Genomic DNA, 23423 nt, shown 5'->3' with positions numbered 1-23423 from the left:
AACTGGTTTGCCGCAATCTTCTCAAAATGTAAACAGTTGATGACATGTGCAGTCAGTAAAGTAGCGAGACAAGAGATGCACGATAACATCTGGAAACACTGAACTATCCTTAACTCAGCTGAGGTATGTGATATCGCAGTATTCTGCCATTTCCCCTCCAGCCCCAGAGGGCACTCATGCCATCAGATCTCCCAGGATATAGGATATATATCCTGGAGACTACTCTGTCAAGTACAGGAGACACTATCTGCCTGTACAAATGGGTCCTTTTACATCTCTATTCACTTAAACATCATTGTGTCAGTCAACTAAAAGCTGGTTAGAGCAAAGGTTTCTACAAAAGGAAGCATCGGGGCTCAGTTTTTACAGAAAGCTCCAGTCCTTTTCTCTGTTGACAGGCTGTCAGACGCTGATGATAGAGAAATGGGTAACCCTGAAACAGCATCTGATCTCTTTTTTTTTTCTAGCAACATCAACGGGCAATTATCTACTTGATCCATGAAGGTTTAATTTGAAAAAAGGTCCTGAGGTGTTTTTTGCAAAGAGCGTAATGGCACGCACAATGATCTCTTTTGCAAGAGCCTTTAAAGACCTCTGAGTCAAAACGACAGGCGGCTTCAGAAGAACCATCCATACACAGCTTGTGTGTGCCAGTCTGCACAAACCAACCTCCTCTCCCTGTTAGAGTGAAGGAGGTTCACATGGGAATCTGTTTGTATGTGTGTTAGGAGGGGCTGCATGAGTACTGTAAACCACAGGAGTATGACAAAAGCCACAAACCCCAAAGTGACAGTGGATGTGACTTTTTTCTGTTTCCCAAACAGGTGTTGATTAGTTTATTTGTTGGAGGAGGAGTGATTACTCTGGTGAGAGCTGACACACTTTTCTGAGAAAATTTGAATGAGTGAGTTGCAGAGCAGAAAACCAGAATCAAAGCTGTTTTTTCTCCTTTACGTAACAGAAAAGATTCAGCTCAAAGTGCCATTGTGAAGTAAATCTCCCCGCTGGGCTTAAACTGTGAAAAAACAGTGTTAGTTTCTTCTGTCCAAAGAAAAAACTGACAAACAAACTAAAATAGATGCTTGTTCTGCTATGCTGGTGCTAGCCAGCTCCTTGCATCCTCTTCTGATAGCCCCGGGTTACTGATCTGCTTCTGACTGGGTGAAGAGCTGGGAGCCTGAAGTGGGACGGGCAAATAAGGGGAAACTCTGGCCCCGTCCTATTCTCCACTTTTAATGAGCCGTGCGAACATGCAGGAGTAAAACTTCAGGTGTAACAGCGTTGCACACACGCCCGCTGGTCCAAACTGTTTTTCAATGAAAGTGTAAAGGACTCGGGAAGACTGCGCGGGGAATTACGTTTTTAAAAAAAAAAAAAAAAAAACCTGGAGGATTATTTAACTAATCAGGTATGTTTACCTTCTTTTCTCTATGAGGATGTGGATTTTTAACAGAAAGCTAACAAGCAGATCCATATATGTGGAGTATGAATTTTGTGTTTCCTTTCGCGTGGCGTGAATGAATCATCCATTTTTCAAATGGTGCGTAATTACGCGCAGCTGATGTCCCTGGCGTTTTATGTGTAATAGTTCTGTGGCTGATTTTAGTCAACACTTTTTGCGTTTTTATTTTTATTATGTTTTAATTTTTTTATTGTATGATCTGGTTCATATCAGCTGAACTTCAGATTTGACAGGTTGTTCGTATAAACCCACTGCCGCTTACATTTAGTGTTTACCTTTCTTTTTCTTTTCCCTTTTTTAAATAAACACCCCTTCCTCCTCCCTAAAATGAGGTTTATTTCGGAATGAATTCAGCCATATCACAACCATTCATACTGTAGACTACCTCTCGTGGCTGATTAAAATGATCTGTGGAAGGTGACCCAGCCTTTTTGTTACCCAAGTCTTTATTTTGAAATGACTCATTCTGTCCGTGTAATAAGCAAAAAGCCTGAGAGGTGAATTTTTCAGCTTTTTTTTTTTTTTAACATTTTTTTATTTCTTCATTATGTTTAACGTGCCTGGTTTGGGGAAGCCTGATTAAGCACAGGTGGTCTCTATACAATATGTCCAGCAGCAGACTGCAGGCTGTGGCTTGCACTGAAGCCAGTGCCAGGAATTAAAGTAAGTCAGCCTGTGCTGTGCTCGATAAACAAATAGTGCCTGAGCAGCAGCAAGAGCCCAAAAGGCTACAAAACAAATGACCTTGTAGAGACATGTTGGCTTTCCTGTGTGTCTGATCTCTCTCCTATGGTTCCTCACTTGGCTTGTTGCTACAACACTTGGCACATCTAACATGCTTACAGTACAGTTCTGACACCTGTGAATGGTGGGAATTAACACTGCCTGGCAATGGGTGTGTGTAAATACTGTCTCACTTCAGGCATGCCATCACTCAGGAACACGGTGAAACTAAGTTCTCAGCTGGTCATGATTCTCAAATAAACCTAAGTCCCCTTTTTGTGCTTACTCTTGCTGCATTTACACGGGTCACCCCTGACTAGGAATGTGGCTGCTGCTGAAGTGGAGAAAGGCAGAAATACAGTCCTTGTGTTTGACATAAAGCTTCTCGACTCTAAAGTTCACACTTAGTGATGGAAACACATAATTTCAGGGATGTATATGTGAAAAAAAAGAAAAAAATTCAGTGTATTTTTTTTAGAGCTTATGAGCAATTGCTTTGAAGACTCTGGAGCACCAGTCACAGGTGTGTGGTCTGCCCATGCTTGGAGAACCCATTGTGTGCTGGTCTTTGAAATACACACACACACACACACACACACACACACACACACACACACACACACACACACACACACACACACACACACACACACACACACACACACACACACACACACACACACACACACACAGCCACTGCACATCCTGTTTGCATTATAGACACTGCATACCTGTGACACTCATGCCAGGTGTGAAATTTGTTCTGCTTTATCAGATTTCTTGCACTTTATGCATCTAAAATCGACAGAAATTTTGCAACAGCCGATCAGCTGGCTTTGCACAAAACTTGCGTAATCTTAGTTAAGGTTGTTTAGTGCATGCAATCCCCATTGTAGTGAAAAAATTATCCCGAGTTGAATTGCACTTTAATTCCTTGAACTATGCAACTTGTCTGAGCTGCTTTGCTTTCATAGAAGTGACCAAGGCCTTTGCATGAAACCTTTCATCCTTTGTTGTGGCACTCAAATTAATGTTTTCTGTTTTATTTGAACATTTTGTAGTTGTTAGCAGGTTGATGTTTTGCTTGGATTGTGTCCCCACGCAGCTAAAATTAGATGCTGGAGATGCTTGCTGTGGCTGAGAATATAGCTTACATGACCTCAGAGGCGAGTTGAACCTACACTGTTGGAACAACCCTTGACTTATCTAAAGTATAACACTGATGTATGCAAGATATACGACACGTACACAGTTTGTAACCCAGTGTGTTTGTATTTTATTGTGGTGGTAAATACTGTGGTATTCTCCAAAGCTATCATGTCATTAGTTCCCCCCAGATCTCTGTTTATTTTTGAGTCTTTGGTTGAATGCGTTTGTTTGCATGTAGGTGTGTGTCCAAGATTGTGTCTCTGCAAGTCCCCTCAGGATCTATTATCTACTGTACAGGAAACTCCCCACAGTGTTTGTCAAGGGATATAATTTCCTCTGCATTTCATAGCTCTGAAAAGGAGGCATTTTAGAGGAACACAAATGAAGAAGTCTCAAATTTTTGTCTTTTTTTTTTGTCATTGCACTTTTTCCAACTGTGATGTCATGCCTCTCTTCAAGGGGACAGTCACTAAACTAATTGGCTTCTTCGGGAGCATTTGCAAGCTTTTTGTGAAATATGGAGTTCTCAGTTTTCTGTCATACACCTGATCTCGTTTCTTTACTCGACTCACCTCTCCTCTGCTGCAGGTCTGTCTCCTGCACTGTAGATGTGCATATCTGTTCCAGCTTGTTCCCAGCCTCAGCTTTCTTCCCCCGCGAGGACAAATTGTAGTCCTGACTATGCAGCAGTCATCTACCTGCCTGTCAAAGCACAGCGCTGTGGAAAAACCATGTCAATGTGCATAAATGCTTCCATGGGGAAAGTCCTGCCACTGCCAACAACAGTTAGATTAACTTTTAGCCCAACATGATGTGCTATGTTTGTGGTGTGTATTCACACTGAAGGTGCCATCATTAGATATGAGGTCATACACCCCAAACACAATAAGGACATTATGCACATGTTATGTAGAAGTTTAAACAGAGCTGTGCATAGTTTCTGGAAATAACTGAAAAATTTGAACTCAAGTGCTCCTGTTAAGGATAATTACACAGCACACTTATGTTAACCAGCCTGGCAGGGCTGTGGTGCTTTAAATCAATGTGACAAAGATACAGCAAAGGGTGCTATTTAGACAGTTGGTGCTTCTCTCTTGAGTTTGGAAGGAACTGTTTGTCATTCTGGGAGAAAGTTTTCACTTTGTTTCTGAGAGTTGGATGTGAAGTTGAAACCATTCTGATGTCTGTCGGCTCAATATAAATGTAGGAGGGGTTCGCTTTGCTTAGCATCAAGAGTGGAAATGGGGAAACAGGGAGCTTGGCTCTGCTTACAGGTAAAAAAAAAAAAAAAAAAAAAAAACAGCATACCAGCCACTGCAAAACTAGTAGAAAAAAGTTTGTTTGTTTGTGACTGTTTGTCATGAATGAATACATGGTTATGGCCATGACTGGATTGTTTCCCGTCATTGCCTCCTAATGGGCGTTGACCTCGGGTTCATTTTTTTAACTATTGAAGCAGCTTTTAATTAATTAACACTGACCACTTCAGTTGTGCACTGAAACTCTTCCACAACCACCAAAGTTGGAACTACTTCAAATTCATCGCACTTAGCTGCCCCTACTTGTTCCTGGTTAGCTGTGCAAACCTCAATACCAACAGGGTTTCCAGCTGTGAACAGTAGTTGGGCGGAGCCAAGCTGGCTGCCAGGTAACCAGTAGAGACTCCTGGAAGTTACTATGCTGGGTCAAGAAATAGTCTCGCACACTTTCTTATGCTTTGGGCTTTGTATGGGTTTGTGTTGCTCAGTGAAGTTTGCCAGTGCAGATTTCCATTAATACAGAGGACAGGCTGGCTGGTTCCCCCAGTTTCCACTCTACTCTCTACACCAGATACACTAACCATTGGCAGGCACTAGTTTTGCCACACAGTCATGAGATTAGTATCCATGTTTAAATCTAACTTTTAGCAAAGGAGAAAATAAGCCTACATGTTTCTCTAAATATTTAAACTATTCCCACAATGATATTTAAAATGTGGGTGTAGTTTGAATAACTTTACACTCCAGCAGTTGCATTCCAAGATAATAATAAGTCAAAAAAGCCTCAGAGTTATTCCCATTTCTGTTTTTATACCTGGAGAGGACGGATTCCCTTATATGCCTGACAACTGCTCAGTACAATCACAGTCTGACGTGTTACCAACTGGAGCACTTAAAGATTAGAGGCCTTGCTCAAGAGCACCTCAGTAGTTGTACTGAGGTAGGCACTAAGCCACCCTGTTATAGGCAATTTAAAAAAAAATGTGTTACTTATCTAACATTGCTGATATACTTTACACGTCAGACTGAATCGCAGCCCATCTGACCCTTTTTCAGAGGTCACTTTATAATCACATGTTCCCACTTGATCAGATTGAACCTGTTGGTGTGTGGCGGCAGTGACAGACATGACGCCGCCGATCACGGGAGGTACAGCATTCCTCTATTAACGGGGAGGCTTCAGTCATCACCTACCCAGTAAGCAGCGCCATCCCAGCGCTCTGGCGCACTGCAGGGACCGGGGTGGCTGTCATATGTAGTCCATCCTCCAGCCTATGTGATGAGACTTTCTCTGGCCACCTGTCTCAGTTCAGACTCGGCTGTTGGAGTGAACGCTGGTGCTATTGTTGCATTACAACAGACTTGTAATGTCTGGTATGACGACTTGGCAACCCACTTCTGATCTTGCTAACACAGGCTGCAAGTTTGATTTATGTCTTTATGCGGGCATAACATCTGAATCTGAATAAGAGAGACTGGAAGAAATTTTCTTCTTTCTGTAAACAGACTGTATTTCAAGCTAGGATCCAGCTTGATGTGGTCGTTGCTGTCAAACAAAGAAGCCGAACACAGCCACTCATTCCTTACACATTAAATTATGTCTGTGCGTGCTCTCTAATAGAGGCTGACTCCATAAATATTAGTGACTTTAACATACAGCTTTGTCTCAGTGTCCAGATGGTTGTTGTGGAGCCTCTGATTGGCAAATACAAGAAACTGGAACAAGAAACAGTAACCTATGCTGAAATACAGCCCTTTGCTGATCTGACCAATCTTTGAAGTGTGACAATGCAACTTACAATACTTTATATGTTCTCAAAATGTTTAACTGGCCACATTAGTCATTCAGCTTTTTGTTCCAGTCCAACGTTGACCTGCTATTTATCGAGAAAAAAATTCTAGAAAATGTATCTCAGTAGCAAAAGTTTACTCCATTATGTTTCTAAAAGTGTCAACACTTGTCAGGAATGTTGACTTAAGCCTCCAAAGATGCTCTCAGTGAGGATGCAGCGAGCAGAAAATGGTGTTTCAAAGTATAAATCCTGCTGCTTCTCCTGTCTCTTCAAGGTTGTGAGGTTGTACAAGGACATCTGGCTGACCTGCTGAAGCAGCCATCATGATCAGAGCATCACTCACCGCCATCTGCCTCGGTGAGCAACCCTGTGTGTGTCTCCGCAGGAGTATACTGGTTTTAAAATCAGCATTTTGGACTTTAATGTTTCATATCTCCATCAGAATCAGTTTCCTGGACACACACCATCAAAGCATAATGTCCTCTTGTGTGTACAGAAAACACACTGATGATTATGTTACTTTGTCTGCTATTATTTGAAACTCCCGCAGCGCTCCTCTTGTCCTGTGCGTGCTGGGCCAAGCCTAACGGATCAAAGAACAAGAAACCAAAGCAAGGTAGACATCATCCACAAACAACCCTGTAATCTCCATCAGTCCTGTGTTATTGTCTACACTGCAGTCGCATGACGTCTTTCACTTCACTCACTCAAAAAGGAAAAAAAAAACAATCCCTTAATAATGCCTGAGAGCAAAAAGAATCCATTTATCCCAGTTAACAGTCAACAGCATTTTAGTGGTTATATTTTAGGGTTAAGGCATTTCCTAATTACATGTTGAAATATAGTTGATCCTGTGACCCTGTTCAGGATAAAGCGAGTTTAGATAATGGATTGATGGAATATAGTTGATGCTATTATGGATGCACATGACAATTCCTTTCTAGATTAACTAATACAATTACCAAAATAAATTTCTAATTTCTAAAGTGATGTTTCTGAATTATTTTATGCTTAAGATCACAGATAAATAAATTGAGAAATGATTGGCATTTTTGCTTGGAAAAAAAACTATTATTTGATCATCAACATGGTTTTCATCAGTTAACTGATCAATTAATTGATTAATTTCTTCACCTCTAATTGCAGCACTGTCAAAACATCTAACCCTAAAATGTAAAACATAAAATATGTCATATGTACCCTCCTCATCTTCAGGAAAAAAGTGATCTCGACTCGTCTATAATCCTGTCTTGAACTATCTTGCACTACTTCCCTCCACAGTTGTCCCAGATATAGAGTGTGACGTCAGAGCAGGAAAAATCAATCTCCCAGAGTTCATAGTGAAATGTCCTGCACACTGTAAGGAAACCAAGCAGCAGGTCTATGGCACCGGCGTGTTCGCCTCCATCTCCAGCATCTGCAACGCGGCCATCCACAGGTGAACGGTGGAGGGAAATCAAGCTCATGTGAGACGTCTTTATGGTGAGTCCTGCAACAGTTGTTTCTGATGAACGTTTTGTGTCCACAGTGGCGTCATCACTAACTCCGGAGGAAAGGTGATAGTGAGGAAGATGGCCGGGCAGAACATCTACAAAGGCAGCAACTCCAACGGGGTGCGCTCTCTGTCTTTGCCTAAGTGGAGGGAGTCGTTTGTTGTCTCAGGTATTAATGACAAAGTTAAAAATGTGAAGCCGACATTATTTTTTACAAAAAAAAGCCCTCCGACAGTGGTCTCTGTGGCGTTTCAGTGGGGAAGCCCAAGAAAGGAGTCATCTACCCATCTACTCTGGACTACGTCCCTTCAAGACCAACCTACGTGAAAACAAGTGAGAGGAGGGTTATTTTTACACTCCTATCATGCATTTGTGATGTGAATCTATTCATTTTGGTGCTTTACATTCAGTTTGTCGTTGAGCAGACTGACAGACGTGCAGCGTTTCACAACCACAAGACAATCTGATCAGGATCCAGTCAGCTATTCAGAAGAGATCTCAGTTCAAACAAAACAAAAGTTGGTAAAAACTGAAACATTTTCAGATGAATCAAGACGATCCATTAATTCATATGGTATTTTAACAGTCTTTAATTCCCTGTATTTGAGCATATATAGGTAGGATATTACACTGAATTATAGGCATACTTATTGAACAAAGGATGTTGCACTCCAGGCATCTAAATTTTCACCTGTAACTGAACTTTCGAGATGTGTTTTGGGCTACAAATCACCAGATCAGGTTACCAGATAGACGCTCCTGCGCTTGACTCTGGCATGTTGAACTCCGCTCAGGTTGAATGAGGAGTCGGAGCGCTGCAGTCTGCTGAAGAATGTCAAGAATGCATTACAACACAGCGGCTACTGTAGACGCTCTTCCTCCCCATTCATCCGTCTCGTACGCGACTGCCTTCATCTGTCGTCTCCCTTCAGGTCAGAAGGAGGCCAAATCACCTGCCGTCACCACGGCGCTGCCTGCAACAACAGCACCCGAAGCCACCACCACGACTCCTGAACCGACCACCATTACCACCACCACCACCACCACCACCACACAGGCTCCCACCACCACTACCACCACCACTACTACACCTCCACCACCACCCTCGACTGCCAAGCCCCGAGCTGCTGTCCATAAAGTCAGAGATGCAGGTGAATGAAAACAACTTAAATCGTCGCATACGTGAACAAGAAGTGAAATCCTCTGCAGCCAGCGTGCTGCCTAGTCGACGTCTAACTAACCACATTCAGCAGTTTGTAACTAGAAATGCTGTTTGCCAGAACAAGCCCTCATTTGTGTGAAACTGAGTAATGACGATCGATGATTGCAGCTGGTAATTACACATCGCAACTGCAATCATGACAAATTACAGCAGGTCTGTGATGAAGTTAATACAGTGCCATGCTTGACTGACTATTAACAGTATATATGATCAGCAGACCTTTCATCGCTCATTAAATGAAAACATTATCAGACGGTAATCACTGCGAGTCATCTGCCTCATTCTGGATAGAAATGCAGCTACAGTGAGTAGACAATGCTACAGTATCTTCAGGTATGTGTGCAAATGAGATGGGCCGTGTGCCAGACGAGCTCCCGCCCGTTTATCTCCCCTTCATTTTCTGTAACATTACCTCTCTTCTCTCCATATCGGCACCCCATTTGTCTTTCTTCTATCCAGGCAGCAGTCACCCGTACCTTGCCCATGTGGCAGCCGCAAGTTCAAGTAAGTGAAGCAAGAGGGATTGATGCTTTCTCTCTTTTTTGGGGTGGTGGTGGTGGTGTGAGGTGGTGTAGCGCAACACTGGGGTGTGCAGGGATATGTGTTTACTGGACTATTTTCTTCACATCAGTCCTCTGAGTACGGTGTGCATCAGGATTCGGCATGAATTCGGTATTAAAGGTATCGGCAAGTTTGTCATTGGTAATGGCACAACTTCTGTATTTAAGAAGTAGAAATCAGTTCAGTTCACTTGTTTTAAGCTAAAAACTTAAAACAGTAAAGCCATGACTGGGCGTTTGGGCTAAAATTATACACAATTTGCTTTACTTGTTGATAATTTACATGTAATCAAAGCTTTTTTGTCTAAATTTGCCCACATTGTGTTATTGGTATAGGACAGTCACAGAATGTTCAAGGAAAGATCCCCAGCCAAGGTACAGTATGTCAGTCCTCTCAGTCCTTTCTGCCACATGCAGCAATATCAAGTTGAACTAAACCCTGGCATTTCTTCAAAGTATTCAGAGGAGGTTCCTATCCGAATAGATTTCCACAACGTGCCGGTGCAGGTAAACCACGCTTTTCATCTCCGTGTGTCTTCTTTCATTCTGTCTTTTGGATTGTCAGAAACTGTCTTTATACTTCCTCTCTCTTCCTTTGCTTTTGTCTTTTCTTTTGTACTGATATACATAAACTCTGCATGGTGTCTCTGTTCTGTATGTGCGCAGATGCTTCAAATGACTTTTACTGTTTTTTGTAACACTGAACCGCACCGCAGTCTTCTCGTTCTGTTGTCTTTCAAGTAGAAACAGAACTGAACTGTTTGAACAAAGGATTCAACTATATTCATACTATATTATGTTTGCAAGCATTTGGTATCTTTTTTCTTGGAAAGAAATGTAATATTTCAGGGAGAATGTCTCTTTAACAATATACAGCCGTGCTACAGTTGCGGCTCTATGAGGGCGTACTGTGTTTAGTACTTAAGTACATTTAGCTAAATGACAACATTATGATAATGATAATGCTGATATGCTGGTGTTTTGCAGGTAATGTTTACACACTATGCCATATTCTGTAGCACAGATGCACCAGATCAAAACAACCCATGAGTACTGGGTAAAGTTAACCCAGTTTTATGCATTAACCTCACTTTTCAGACCTGAAGCTACGTCCACTTTTATATGCAGTCAATGTTGTGCACCCAGTTCACCATTTCACCAGAGCATGGTAAAGTTCATTAATTAGAATAAAAGACAAATGATAACTGAAGCTGATGGGGATGCTACTAGTACTTTATTTGTACATATCAGTAGTAAGTATCTTATTATAAAGTATGCAAATTTGACTTAATGGTGGTGCTCAATGAAAATCAAGGGATAACTAAAAGTATTTAGGATACTTCCTCAGGAAACCATTTATTTCTGAACCAGATTTAATGACAATCAAAACAAAAGTTTAATAAAATATTGTCAACCTGCTTGTGGTGCTAGAGGTAAAGTCAGGGGATCCCTAAAGTCATTAGGATCATCCTTCAGGGACCATGACTCCAGTAGTTGAGATCCAGTCTTGACCAAGGCCGTGGACTGACAGACCGACAATCTGACAATCCAAGACACTTTTCAATACATATGGGAATATTTTCTTCTTCAGAACTATCATTGCTGCTGTAATTATAGGGCATTCCTGAAAAAGAAAAACATTGCTCTCAGCAGAACTTCCTTGGACAAATAAAGGCTTAAAACCAGCAACGGCAATAAGTCTTTGGCTTTATTGCATTTTTATTCTCAGTGACTGCAACTGCCTTGCTGCAGAGTCACCAAATCTATCTATACAATATTTCTTGAGGGAGAATCTCCCGCTAGTCGGCCTTCTTTGCTGCACAGATCTGATTTATAGTTTTGTCCTACAGATGCTCATATTCATCATTACTAAAGCGAATTGTCTCCTCCATCTTCCAGGACGATGTAGTATCTGTTTCTCTATCCTCTGTTAAAAAAAGAACACATTTTAACAAATCATATATAATTGTTAAATTTGCTAAGGTCACCATACAATAGATAATTTTTTTTGATGTGCCAGTGATTCATTTTTATTTCATTTTATATTGTAATATGTTTGTCTCTCAATCTTGGTCCCAGGTCTGCGCAGACCAGAGGCGGGGTCGGCTATCAGGAGGCAGCCATCCTCTCCAGTCGGGCCAGGTCAGCCTCATTGTGAACACACACACACACACACACACACACACACACACACACACACACACACACACACACACACACACACACACACACACACACACACACACACACACACACACACACACACACACACACACACACACAGAGTTATAAACAAGTAGGGCTGGCGGGGCAGACAGGGAATGCGGGTCAAGGGCAGCAGGAGGGACAGATGTCTTTCTTGGAACAAGAATCCAGGAGACGTAAACCGCTGTAAGTCTGACCCTAGTGTTCACACCCATGAGCCCCTGTGATCTTCACCCCGGGGTCACCATTAATCCGCTCCATCAAGCATCTCAGCTAACATTCCTTTCACCATAACTGCTGTTTTCTGTCATCAGGCACATCCTCTCACTCGTATTTTCATTTCCAAGATGAAAAGAAGCAAATGAAGGCTTGTAAATACGCCCAGCATATATCCTTTTTGTTTTTGATATCATGCTGCGGAGAAAATGCCTTCAGCTTCATTCAAAGCAAAACAGCTGGGCTGCATTTGTGGATGGAGTGCCACAACTGAAGCTCTCCTCTACTTCTTCTCTTCTTCCCTCTTTCCTCTCATTCAATCTGCCTGTTTCTCATTGCTACAAACAGCTTTTAACAGGGTTCAGCCTGCCCCACCCGAGCGGACTCCAACCATGAGCCAGTCCAACCCTGGTAAGTATCTCCAGACTCTGAGCGGGAGTCCTCCAACTGCACTTGCAGACAGTCATTGACGTAGAAAGTAGACAGGTCTGATCAAACAGTGGAATAACGAGGACAATAAAACCCCCGGCTGAAATGTTTTATAAAGCAGCACTAATGTTTACCCTCTGTGGGATGCTGTGGTTCAGTGCATGGCCAGTTTTCTATAAACGACGTGCGAAAATACAAGCACATACTCAACTGTCACTATGAACATGAACTGTGTGTCAATAGGCCTTAAAGGTGAGAGACGATGTGATACCACTGTCCTGAATTCATCTTGTGTGCCATATCTTCACTCTGTCTGAGATAACTTTCTCTTTTTAGATAAGACCACGATGAGCAATGTGCTCTGTCAGTACTGTAATAACATCCTATGACAGATCCCATCTGGTCTGGCCTCTTCCCCTCCTTTGTAAATGCTTGCAGCGAGGGAGAGCGAGATGAAAGCTGCAACACCAAGTGGCCCGGTGCTGCTCTCATAGAGACGTATGACCCAGTCCGCTTTTGAGTTTTTCAAGAATAGAAAGCTTTTGGCCATTCAAACCAGGCGAGGTTTGGCTCACCGAGGAACGTGCTTCTGTTTTTTCTCCTGTGGAATGCAAAACCATGGATCTCTAAAGTTAGACAGGCCTATATCTGTTTAAATGATGGCTGATCATATGATTGGATTTCTAAAATGCAGTGAAAGCTGCATGCTTTATTTGACTAACCTTTTGCTCCCGAGATGTTGATCAGAGCAGAAAACTGGTAATTAGATCGATTGATGTGATTTTTTTTTTTTAAATTGATTGATCCCCTGAGGGAAATTCTTCTGGCTGGAGGTCAGAGGTCAGTGGTCAGGATCAGCCACACAGCAGCGCCCCTGGAGAGTCTTTCTCAAGGACACTCTTTCAGGATGGATGCTTGCCGACGTTGTCCTTTTGAACTCTGATTTATGAGTTGAAGGATTTTCTTCCCAGTCACTTTGCCACCTGGCTGCCCCAAACAGATGTTTGAATTTACTGCTAAGATTGCTGGAAATGTTACGATCCAGAACTGCCTGGCAGTTGTTACGAGACCTGCCCGCTCGACGGCCACAAAGCTTGACGATAAACCTCCTAAAGGTGTTCAGCGGAGGTCTGTGCTGGTGTTACATCAGTTTTAGTTCACGGCTTTCAGTAAAATTACGTCTCACTTATAAAGAGCAGACATTTTGCAGTGAGCTCCAAACGAAGGTGAGGATCAGTATCTCCGATCTTGCTCTGACCTTGTGGCCGCAGTGATCACTGAAGTGGCTATGATCGAGAGAGTTAAACTCAATCCTTTTAAAGCACCTGTTTCATTAGAAAAAATAACACCACTGTCTGCTGTATAGGGCTGAGCCTTTGACCAGCAGCAGATTAGGCTAATCTCTGCGTCCTACTATCTACACTGTCCCTGGTTTGACACCAACTCTAGAATAATACTCTCATGCTTCACTGGGCGGCAGGCCGGGCTCTCCAAGCCCGTCCTAATCAACAAAGGCCTGCTCACTAGCTGCCACTGGATGGGAACCTCAAAGCCCGGGCTGTGTGTTTGTGTAAGCTACCCATCCACCACAGAGAGGGGTTAACTGAAGTGTGTTGTCATGGTTTAGCCAGTTTAGACAAATGGGATGCACTCTTATGGTTTTTGCTCAGCTGTTTGGGCCTCTGGTGTTCAATCACATTTCAATTAACCTGCAGCCGCGCAAGAGTGTGGCTGATTGCCGCTTCATAAGGTGAAACTTTGTGTGAACAAAGCAGCAGAAGCAGCAGACAGTTCTCTCAGCGGTCAGGTCTTCCTCTGTCGCTCTACTCGGCAGGAGTCTGAGTGACTACTGTATGTTTAGTGTCTGACTCAAGGCTGAGCATCTTGTGCATACTTCACTAAATAACCTGGTCGGTTTAGTGGAAGTCACAAGTATGCTCCTCCCTGATGCTTGTCCTGAACGCAGCTTTCTAATCTTCCCCTGGACAGCTTTTCCCAGAAGGGATTGGCCGCCCCCTTCTTTTCCTCGTCCTGATTGGTTCCCGGGGGCTCGACGACCAGCAGGTACCAAACACAGCAGCAACAAATCATCCTTCATCAACAACTCAGAAATATATTCTAATTTAATGTTAATGTTTTGATTAATGTGTAAACTAACTGAGGTAAGACTGGTGTTGGGAAGGTTACTTTTATGTAATAAATTACAGATTATGAGTTACTCTTTCAAAAATATATTAAATCGTGAATAATTGAATGACATTATTGAAGTAATCTGACTTATTATATTTATTAACTTTTCTAACAAATGTTTTAAACTAGGCTGTGAAGCTAAAAAGTCCTAAAAATTTTTTTTTTTTTTTTTATTTTTTTTAAATAAGTCAGTGTAAACCTTTATAACAGAACTCAACACTACTGTCAAATCGAATTTTAATGTTCTTCAATATTACTTGAATTACGATTGAAATGCTTTGATTTTAAAGCACAAATACTAAAACAAACTACAAGTATATCGATCACAACTGACTGCAGTGGAATAAAAAATATTCCCAGAACCTCAAACCAGGTTTACATTCAGGTCGACTCCTTGCTGAGTGATGATAGTGTTTTTAACTCTGGTTCCTTGAATGACTCTCTTTAAATATATCTTCATCTTGTCCAACGACATCGCTAACCGCCTTGGCGTGGATGCTTAAATCAATGCATTTGATTGGCAATCAAGAGACAAAAGACTACCAATCAAAAACAAGGCTCAAAATTTGAGTGCATACTTTCAAATGAATGAAGTAGACAGAAAAGATTTCTGTGCAGCAGAAAGATGGAAAGCATTAGAATGAATATAATAATCTACATGTATGCTTATTAACAAAAGTTATATATATTCAATTACATTTATATTGTGGTATAATTACATGTAACTAGTTACGCCCCAACACTGGTTAAAACTATGGTTGCAATATGTTTAATAATTTCTCTTTTAAAGCCACTTTTACAATCGCCACGTTTTCAATTTAGGAATCTGTTGCCAATTACGATAACTTATAAATTACACATTTTTAGACCTGTCATTTAAGGTCAGAAACTATTTTGGATGTTTATTAATGCGGATAAATAAAGGGAAAAAGTTACTTTGAAAATCAATTTTTGATGAAAGTTTTTGATGAAAAAGACAGAATATGAGAAGTTATCTCATTTCTGGTCGTTCACAGTCTCCAGCATGTTGCATCCAACCATCAGAGTATGTGTTAACCATGGGTGGCTTTGACTTTGTTACCAATACTTTAATGTAGGTGCTTTGAGGTGAATGCCAACATGTCCAGATTCTTTTTTGAATAGTACATTGTATATCCATGGCTCACAAAGACAATGGTAACAGATCAATTTAATGTTGACCATGTTCACCATCTTGGTTTGCTTATTGGCACTAAATACATCGTGCGGCTGAGACTGATGTGAATGTCATTAGTCTCAGCGCCCTGAATGTAACCCCTGTAGTCGCTGATGCTTCCGCCTTCCCTGCTACACATTCAGATGTTAGTTATGCAGTTCCAGACTCAGGATACACGTGGAGTGAGACGGACACACCTGAGATTACAGGTAAGTCTCTACCACACACACACACACACGATGGTTCGGTTTGTACTGCCCCCCCCCCACCCTCCCCCCTTCACTGTGGCGGGTCACCACACTTTGTATCCGGTGGTGTTGCATGTGCAAACACAGCATGCTCGCGTGACTGATACGGTGTTGCATCTGCTGACCATGTATGTGTTGAATTGAGTCCACGTGTAAGTACATGCAATGTGTCTCTGAGGACATGGTGTTTACGTGCCATCTGCCTGCCATATGAGAGATTCTTTGAAGTGTGGAAGAGAAGCGCATTGGGCAGGTTTATTTTGCATGCGAGATGGAGATACTTGTGAGGTGATAATTCTGCACAAAGCCCTTGTTTTCACTGGTCTGGGATTGGTTGGGGGGGAAATAAGTGACCAATCACAACCATGGAAATGTGTCCTTTTCCCCTCTGAAGTTCTGTCCAAACTAACGGGTCTCAAAACATCCTCCTCTAGCTCGGGATCACAGGCCTGATATCTCAGAGTTTGAGCGCTGGTTTTATAACTTTGGACCGTACCGTAAGTGTTTTTCTATTTCTATTTACTGGGAACTAACAAGTCTTCAGGTTTTACATTGTTATATTGGAGGGAACACCTGCTTGTTTCCGCTCATTGACAGAACACACAACACAACTTCCCAGACATGACCACACTACTATGTTGTAATGTGTTGATTTTAAATGAATTTGTTCCCTTCAGACAGAACCCGGCTAGCTGTTTCCCCCTGCTTCTACTCTTTATGCTAAGCTAGGCTAATTGCCTCCTGGCTCTAGCTTCCTACTCAACACAGACATAAGAAAGGCATCAATTTTCTCCTCTAATTCTGGGCAAGAGAACAAATAAGCAGATTCCCCAAAATAAAAACACATTTGATTTGTTTTCTGTCACAGCCTTCACACAAAAAACTAAATCTAAACCACTTACTGTATGGCCCACTGATAAGGACACACAAAAAGCTCTCACTTTCAGATTACAGGCCGCGGTTTCATCTGTCTGAAGACTCACCCAAGCCTCTGGATCTAAAGGACATGGTTTGGAAAACCGAGTGGCTGAGCCATTTCCTGCGTGCACCACACAAACACCACCACACATCCATCCAAATGGAGCATGGAGCCAATGGGAGCGGGCCGCTGTAATGCCATGGTGTGTTTATGTTTCACGTGTCGTAGTTTCTCACTGATGATGCTTTTACTTTTAGCGCCCCGATCCCCTGACTCAGATGGCAGAATGGACACATCCCATACTAAAGGTGAGAAGTGATTACCGTGGCTGCAAACACCTGCTTGTATCCAGGGAGCCATCATCTTATCGATACAGCATTCCCAATTAGCTATTCATTAAGTCGCGAGATGTTCCTTAACTGCTGCTGCTGCTGCTTTCTAATTACTTTATGATTTTCTAACCAAAAAGACACAATATTGCAATACGGTGAGTGCTGTGAAATGCTGCTTTGTGGTGCTAACGCTGAGCTTGTATGATATTATCTATGCAGTGGAGCCAGTGGACACCTGGAAGCCGGAAGCAAACCTTTATGAATCAGGTACGATATCCTGCACTCGCTCCTCGTTCTGCCCTCCCAAAAGAGCCGCTTTACCAGTAAACCCTCAGCTCTGACTGTAAGTACAAACCAAACCGAGGCTGTCCACAGAAAGGTTTCTGGGTTTCTGCTCAGCCTGTAATTGCAGGGATTTGGAGGACGAGTCAAATGCCATGGTTGCTTGAGGATAAAAATCTGTTCCTGTTTGCCGTAATGTTTGCCACAACAAATACTGGCTAACATTTCAGATCTCTGGAAAGTGGACAGCTGGAAATTTGACCAAACAAGCTTTCAGGTTTCAAAACCAGACATTTACTTGCACTTTGGAGTTAGAGAGCAGAGAATATATTTTCATGACAAAGCTCGATTGCATTGCCTCGGATGATGAAAAGGTGTTTTTCTAGCATCCCTCATAAGATAGAGTTTTCTACAATTTTCATAATGTGTATGTTGATCAGATAATCAAATTTCCAGTAAAATGTATAAAAATATATTCTTCACTCGATGCCTAAAGAGTAGATTTTTAGTTGACTTTCGGCTTTAAACACTTGTTTCTTAATTTCCAGGCTTCAAAGTGAGAGAGCAAGACCCGGTCCCCAGAGCACCAGAGCCGGTTTCACAGGGAGACCCAAGTATGTTTCTCTCAGTACTTTTTTTTATAGCTACAATCTGTAGGATTCATAACGTCTTTGAAACTATTCTTGTTGGACTGTATATCTTTGTTAGACTGAATTCATCCTGCTAAGAAACATTGTCATGTTTACATTCATTTCTTTCTCACCAAAACACACGACAGTATGTATGCGTATATTCTTGAGGGCGAGCACATATGTTGAAAGGATTTCTTTCCTCATAAAACAATTTCAAATCTTTTTTTAAATGAACTAGGCTGTTGGTCCCTGTATTGGGTTGTAGTTGGCTAATATGACTAAAATTGATGTATAGCCTTTGTTGTGTTTCATTTCTGCTGCATCAAACTGGGTAGAGGTGCAGCTGAGAATTTTAAAAACTGTTTCTATAACATCAGTGCTTATTGACTCATCATGAAAGGACTGTTATTCAGTCTTTATTTAAGAATTTTGATTAGCCAGAAGTACAAAAATTATAAAAGAAAATTAAGCTTTTCCAGATCTTGCTTTGGGCTGTTGATGGGAACAGAGATTATTCTAAGACAGTGTCTCTCCTCCACAGAGCCCAACATTGTTCAGTATGGCCTTACACTTGTAGAATTCTTTTTGATTAATTTTGTTGGTTTTGTGAAATAGAAATCTTTTTTCTCTTGAGGTGTTAATTACATTGTTTACATATATTTTTGTTGGCTCATCGTGGCTTTAACTAACAACATACAGTGTGTTTATAATCTGCTGTAAGCCTGTGGTGTGTCCGGTTTGTGCAGACTGTAAGGTGGACCTGGCCTTCCTGATGGATGGGAGCTGGAGCATTGGGAAGAGGCGTTTTAAGATCCAGAAGGACTTCCTGTCTGATGTGGCTCAGGCCATCAACGTGGGTGTGGCTGGACCCATGATGGGCATCATCCAATATGGGTAACCTCCCCGTTCTGCTTATGTTCCTGTGAACCAGTCGTACATACAAAGAGATAACGTGATTGCTTGTTGTGTTTTCTGAAGAGACGACCCTGTGACAGAGATCAGCCTGAAGACTCACTCCAGCTCCAGAGAGGTGAAGTCCACCATAGATAAGATTGTGCAGAAGGGCGGCCTCTCCAATGTGGGTGAGTGAGCCGCCGCAAGCTGCCAGCTATACAGCAAAAGCCTACAAACACAAGTGTGAAAGGGAAAGGGGTGCAATTATCGCATGGTTTACTGCCCATGGCACATTTTCACATGCAAGGATGGAATTAAATCTAAATTTGTTGCAAGACACTGTTTGCTAAATTACAGTCCTGCCTCTGTGAGCCGTGTTTTTCTTCGGCTCTGACCATAAAGCATTTGGTTTTATACCAGCCTGTGGGGATCACTGCTGTATTTCTGATCTGGTTGGTGCGTCAGCATGCATCCACTGCCACATGTGTCTTTATGACTTGCTAAATTTTGCATACTGATACAAATAGTGTTTGTGTTTGCCCAGAAATGCTCTGTAATCATACAATCGTGTGGGGGGTTGTAAAGTCCCCAGCGGAGCCTCAACTGCTTTTGTTAAGACCACCAACAAGATTATGGCACACTTCATGATAGGATATTATTATTTTAGTTTTGATATACAGAAAATATAAAATGCATTATGTCTCTGTATGAACAGAAATGTGTTTTGTGTACAAAATATTAATTGCAGTACTATGTAAAATGTTTATATGGCTTAAAGTATTTTTTTAGGGTTGGTCTGTACACATTGGTGAAGAAAATCAAAACAAAACAAAAATCTGTCCTTTAAATGTAGATGAGAAATAAAAAATGTCAAGTGTCCTTTCTGCAGTTCATATTCTACTGTCCATTTTTTCTAAAATCATAGCTTGAGTAACAACTTTGTGAATTATTTTTGCCCAAATGCATTCCTGCATTGCACCGCAGCCTTGTGTATAACGTGGATGTAGCATCATTTAACCGTCTCTCTGTCGCCCCCTGGTGTCCTGCACAGGAAAGGCCCTCTCCTACATCAACAAGCAGTACTTCAGTGATGCCAACGGAAACCGAGGAGGAGCCCCCAACGTGGCCGTGGTGCTGGTGGACGGCTGGCCAACAGACAAGGTGGAGGAGGCCTCTCGGCTCGCCCGCGAGTCCGGCATCAACATCTTCTTTGTCACCATCGAGGGTCCGGATGACAGTGAGAAGCAAAACCTGGTTGAGGCCAACTTCGTTGAGAAGGTGGAGTAAAGTCCCAGAGGTGTGTCAGTGCTTAATGACTGAAGTGAAAGCAGTTTGAACCCCACCGTGTCATGTCATCCCGCAGGCTGTGTGCCGGACAAACGGCTTCTACTCCCTCCCCGTGAACAGCTGGTTTGCCCTGAGGAAGGCCGTGCAGCCCCTGGTGAAGCGAGTGTGCGACACAGACCGCCTGCTGTGCAGCAAAACCTGCCTCAACGCCAACGACATCGCCTTCGTGATTGACGGCTCCAGCAGCGTCGGGACCGGCAACTTCCGCACGGTGCTGCAGTTTGTGGCCAACGTCACGCGAGAGTTTGAGATCTCGGACACGGACACACGGGTCGGAGCCGTGCAGTACACCTACGAGCAGAGGCTGGAGTTCGCCTTCGGCCAACACAACAACAAGGGAGAGCTGCTGAACGCCATCAAACGCATCAACTACTGGAGCGGCGGCACCAGCACCGGCGCCGCCATCACCTACGCGGCAGAGCAGCTTTTCAGCAAGTCCAAACCCAACAAGCGCAAGATCATGATTGTCATTACAGATGGGCGCTCCTATGATGACGTCAGGGCACCTGCACTAGCTGTTCATCGCCAAGGTGAGAGGTCATGAAAACATATAGATCAAGTCCAGCAGTGATTATCACCTCACTGAAAACTTTGTTAAAACTCAATAAGAGTTGGAGGGTGCTGGTTCACAGTGAGGCGTCATGCAGTGTGTGTTTACTGTGACAAACACGTGTGTGTGTGTGTGTGTGTGTGTGTGTGTGTGTGTGTGTGTGTGTGTGTGTGTGTGTGTGTGTGTGTGTGTGTGTGTGTGTGTGTGTGTGTGTGTGTAACCTGCTGTCCCTCCCCTGATCCAGGTGTGATCGCCTACTCCATCGGCATCGCCTGGGCCGCCCAGGACGAGCTGGAATACATCGCCACAGACCCCGACAAGGAGCACTCCTTCTTCGTGGACGAGTTCGACAACCTCTACAAATTTGTACCCAAGATCATCCACAACATCTGCCAGGAGTTCAACTCGCAGCCCAGAAACTGAGGACAGACGTGTGTGTGTGTGTGTGTGTGTGTGTGTGTGTGTGTGTGTGTGTGTGTGTGTGTGTGTGTGTGTGTGTGTGTGTGTGTGTGTGTGTGTGTGTGTGTGTGTGTGTGTGTGTGTGTGTGTGTCTTTGAGGGGAGAGGGGGAGGGGGAGGTGTAGAGAGGGACGTGTTGAATCTGGGCCGTCTTATGGAACACTGATTGTAAATTGACTCCCTGCGGCCCGGATGTCGGTGCTGGATTGGCTGCAGTGGAGAGGGAGGGGGGTTTGAATTTAGGTGAGGATTGTGGGTTTGGACAAAACAAATAAAGTGTATCAGCGTTCGGTCCCAAATATACAGATGGTGCTGATGAGAGAGGATTTGCATATGCCACATCTGTGCAGCAGTGCCAGATGTTCTCTGTTGGTCCCACAAAGAGAACTGTATCGTCCTAATCTTTTAAACTAACAGTGCCAGTACTTCATCCTGTATGAAGGCTTTATAAGTCGTAACTTGTTTTATTATTTTTAACAAAAAATGTACTGTTTCTTTGCAGATCAGTTAAGAATAATTTATGAACCTTTGGGTTGCCAGGTTGTGAAATATCCTTCTAGATTGTGATAGCATGGTTTTTTTTAAGGTTGGAAAACAGCTGCACACCATTTGAACTAAAATGCATTTGTTAATTTTCCGTAAATCACCTTTGACTGAAGATTTGATTAATTAAATTTGCAACTACAAGCCTTTAATATTATATATATATAAGTGACATGCAGAAGGAGCCAAAGATCATTTTCAACACTTGGCAACCCTAAAGTTGTTCTTTAATAAAGTCTTAGTAAATGATTTATTAACATTATTAAAGTACTTAATAACAACTTATATCACCTTTATAAAGGGTGTCTTACTCAGATATGGCACCAAAATGATAAGAAACATGAAGTTACCTTACTGGGATATGGTACTTGCAGAGAACTATAGATTTAAAGCATGTCTAGCACTTCCTCTTACAGCTTAAACATACTTCATAAACTTAATAATATGGTGCTTTTGTACAATTGTCTGTGAAGAGGATGTCCTTTATTAGATTTGGTGCATTTTGATCTTCCTAATAGGAGAGATTTGATAGTAGGGACATTGTTGAAGTTCCTGTCAGAGACTATGGTGCTGATATTTCTGTCGACACGAGTCTTGCGTGCAGCCAAAAACGTGGATGCAAAATGCAAAATCAACAACATGGAACAAGGACGCGGACATGTGGGAGAAGTGAGCTTGTGTTTCTTCGTATAGTGACGGCAGATTGAAAAAAAAAAAAAAATAATGACTGGAATGAAAGCGATCCATCTGGTCACTCTTTGTTTTCTAACAGTGGTGTCTTCTAACATTGCAGGCATTTCTCGGTTTTTTTTAAAAAGAGTATTTATGATTTTATCCCTCTTTTGCCCTGTTTGTACATATGCATATTAAAAGCCTTTCGCTAATAATGTTCAGATAATTGATCAATATTTTTTCCCCGCAATTTTTAATAAAATAAAGAAAATGAAGAGAATTTAGTGGTGGTTTTCTCCTGGATTTTTTTGATGTGATTTCAGATTTTTTTTATTTATTTTCAAACACACACTCCTCGGGTTAACTCAATCAAATCTGAACTCAAGGACACAAAACATGTACATTTTGGTGACCTGTATTTCTGAAGATATTCTCATCTCAGACGTCATCAGGATAAATATCAGTATATCTACTTATAAACTGAACCAGCTTCAGATTTGTTACATTTTAGGGTTCGTGTTCAGTATCAAAGTCATGCAGCGTCAGTTGTCTTCACGTCTGTGGTACATTGTAAACAGGAAGTCCTGCCAACTATTTCGGCATAATTTAAATGGTGTTAATTTGCCAAAAACACAAGTTGTAGCACCCCA

General features: G+C 42.3%; 1 protein-coding gene across 3 annotated transcripts; it reads left to right on the top strand.

The window, feature by feature from the left end:
• Positions 1-1380: 1380 nt before the first annotated feature.
• vit (vitrin) lies at positions 1381-22257 on the top strand. 3 transcript variants are annotated; one of them, XM_069690102.1, is made up of 23 exons: positions 1381-1408; positions 6661-6743; positions 6937-7002; positions 7668-7824; positions 7915-8048; positions 8135-8212; positions 8812-9030; positions 9561-9605; positions 9998-10036; positions 10118-10168; positions 11741-11803; positions 12431-12493; positions 14501-14575; positions 16040-16105; positions 16579-16641; positions 17321-17371; positions 17615-17662; positions 18226-18291; positions 19056-19203; positions 19288-19391; positions 20255-20481; positions 20567-21080; positions 21345-22257. In XM_069690102.1, exons 2-23 carry the CDS (start codon positions 6710-6712, stop codon positions 21521-21523), a joined length of 2490 nt encoding a protein of 829 aa, XP_069546203.1. In that variant the 5' UTR covers positions 1381-1408; positions 6661-6709; the 3' UTR covers positions 21524-22257. The 3 variants fall into 3 exon arrangements, with proteins under 3 accessions (XP_069546203.1, XP_069546204.1, XP_069546205.1); XM_069690103.1 differs by lacking the exon at positions 16579-16641; XM_069690104.1 differs by lacking the exons at positions 9561-9605; positions 9998-10036; positions 10118-10168.
• The last annotated feature ends 1166 nt before the right edge of the window (positions 22258-23423 follow it).

Source organism: Brachyistius frenatus, unplaced genomic scaffold (assembly GCF_029030835.1).
Source record: "Brachyistius frenatus isolate BFR_SWC_R1_liver_20210118 unplaced genomic scaffold, ASM2903083v1 Contig_8, whole genome shotgun sequence".
Lineage (NCBI taxonomy): Eukaryota > Metazoa > Chordata > Actinopteri > Embiotocidae > Brachyistius > Brachyistius frenatus.
Note: the sequence above shows the minus strand (reverse complement) of the source record. Positions and strands in the feature narration are given on the sequence as shown.

Coding starts and splice junctions, on each gene's coding strand:
- vit (XM_069690102.1), top strand. CDS start 6,710: ATGATCAGAGCATCACTCACCGCCATCTGCCTCG. Junction 9,606..9,997: donor TGTGGCAGCCGCAAGTTCAA/GTAAGTGAAGCA, acceptor TTATTGGTATAG/GACAGTCACAGAATGTTCAA. Junction 17,372..17,614: donor GGACACATCCCATACTAAAG/GTGAGAAGTGAT, acceptor TTATCTATGCAG/TGGAGCCAGTGGACACCTGG.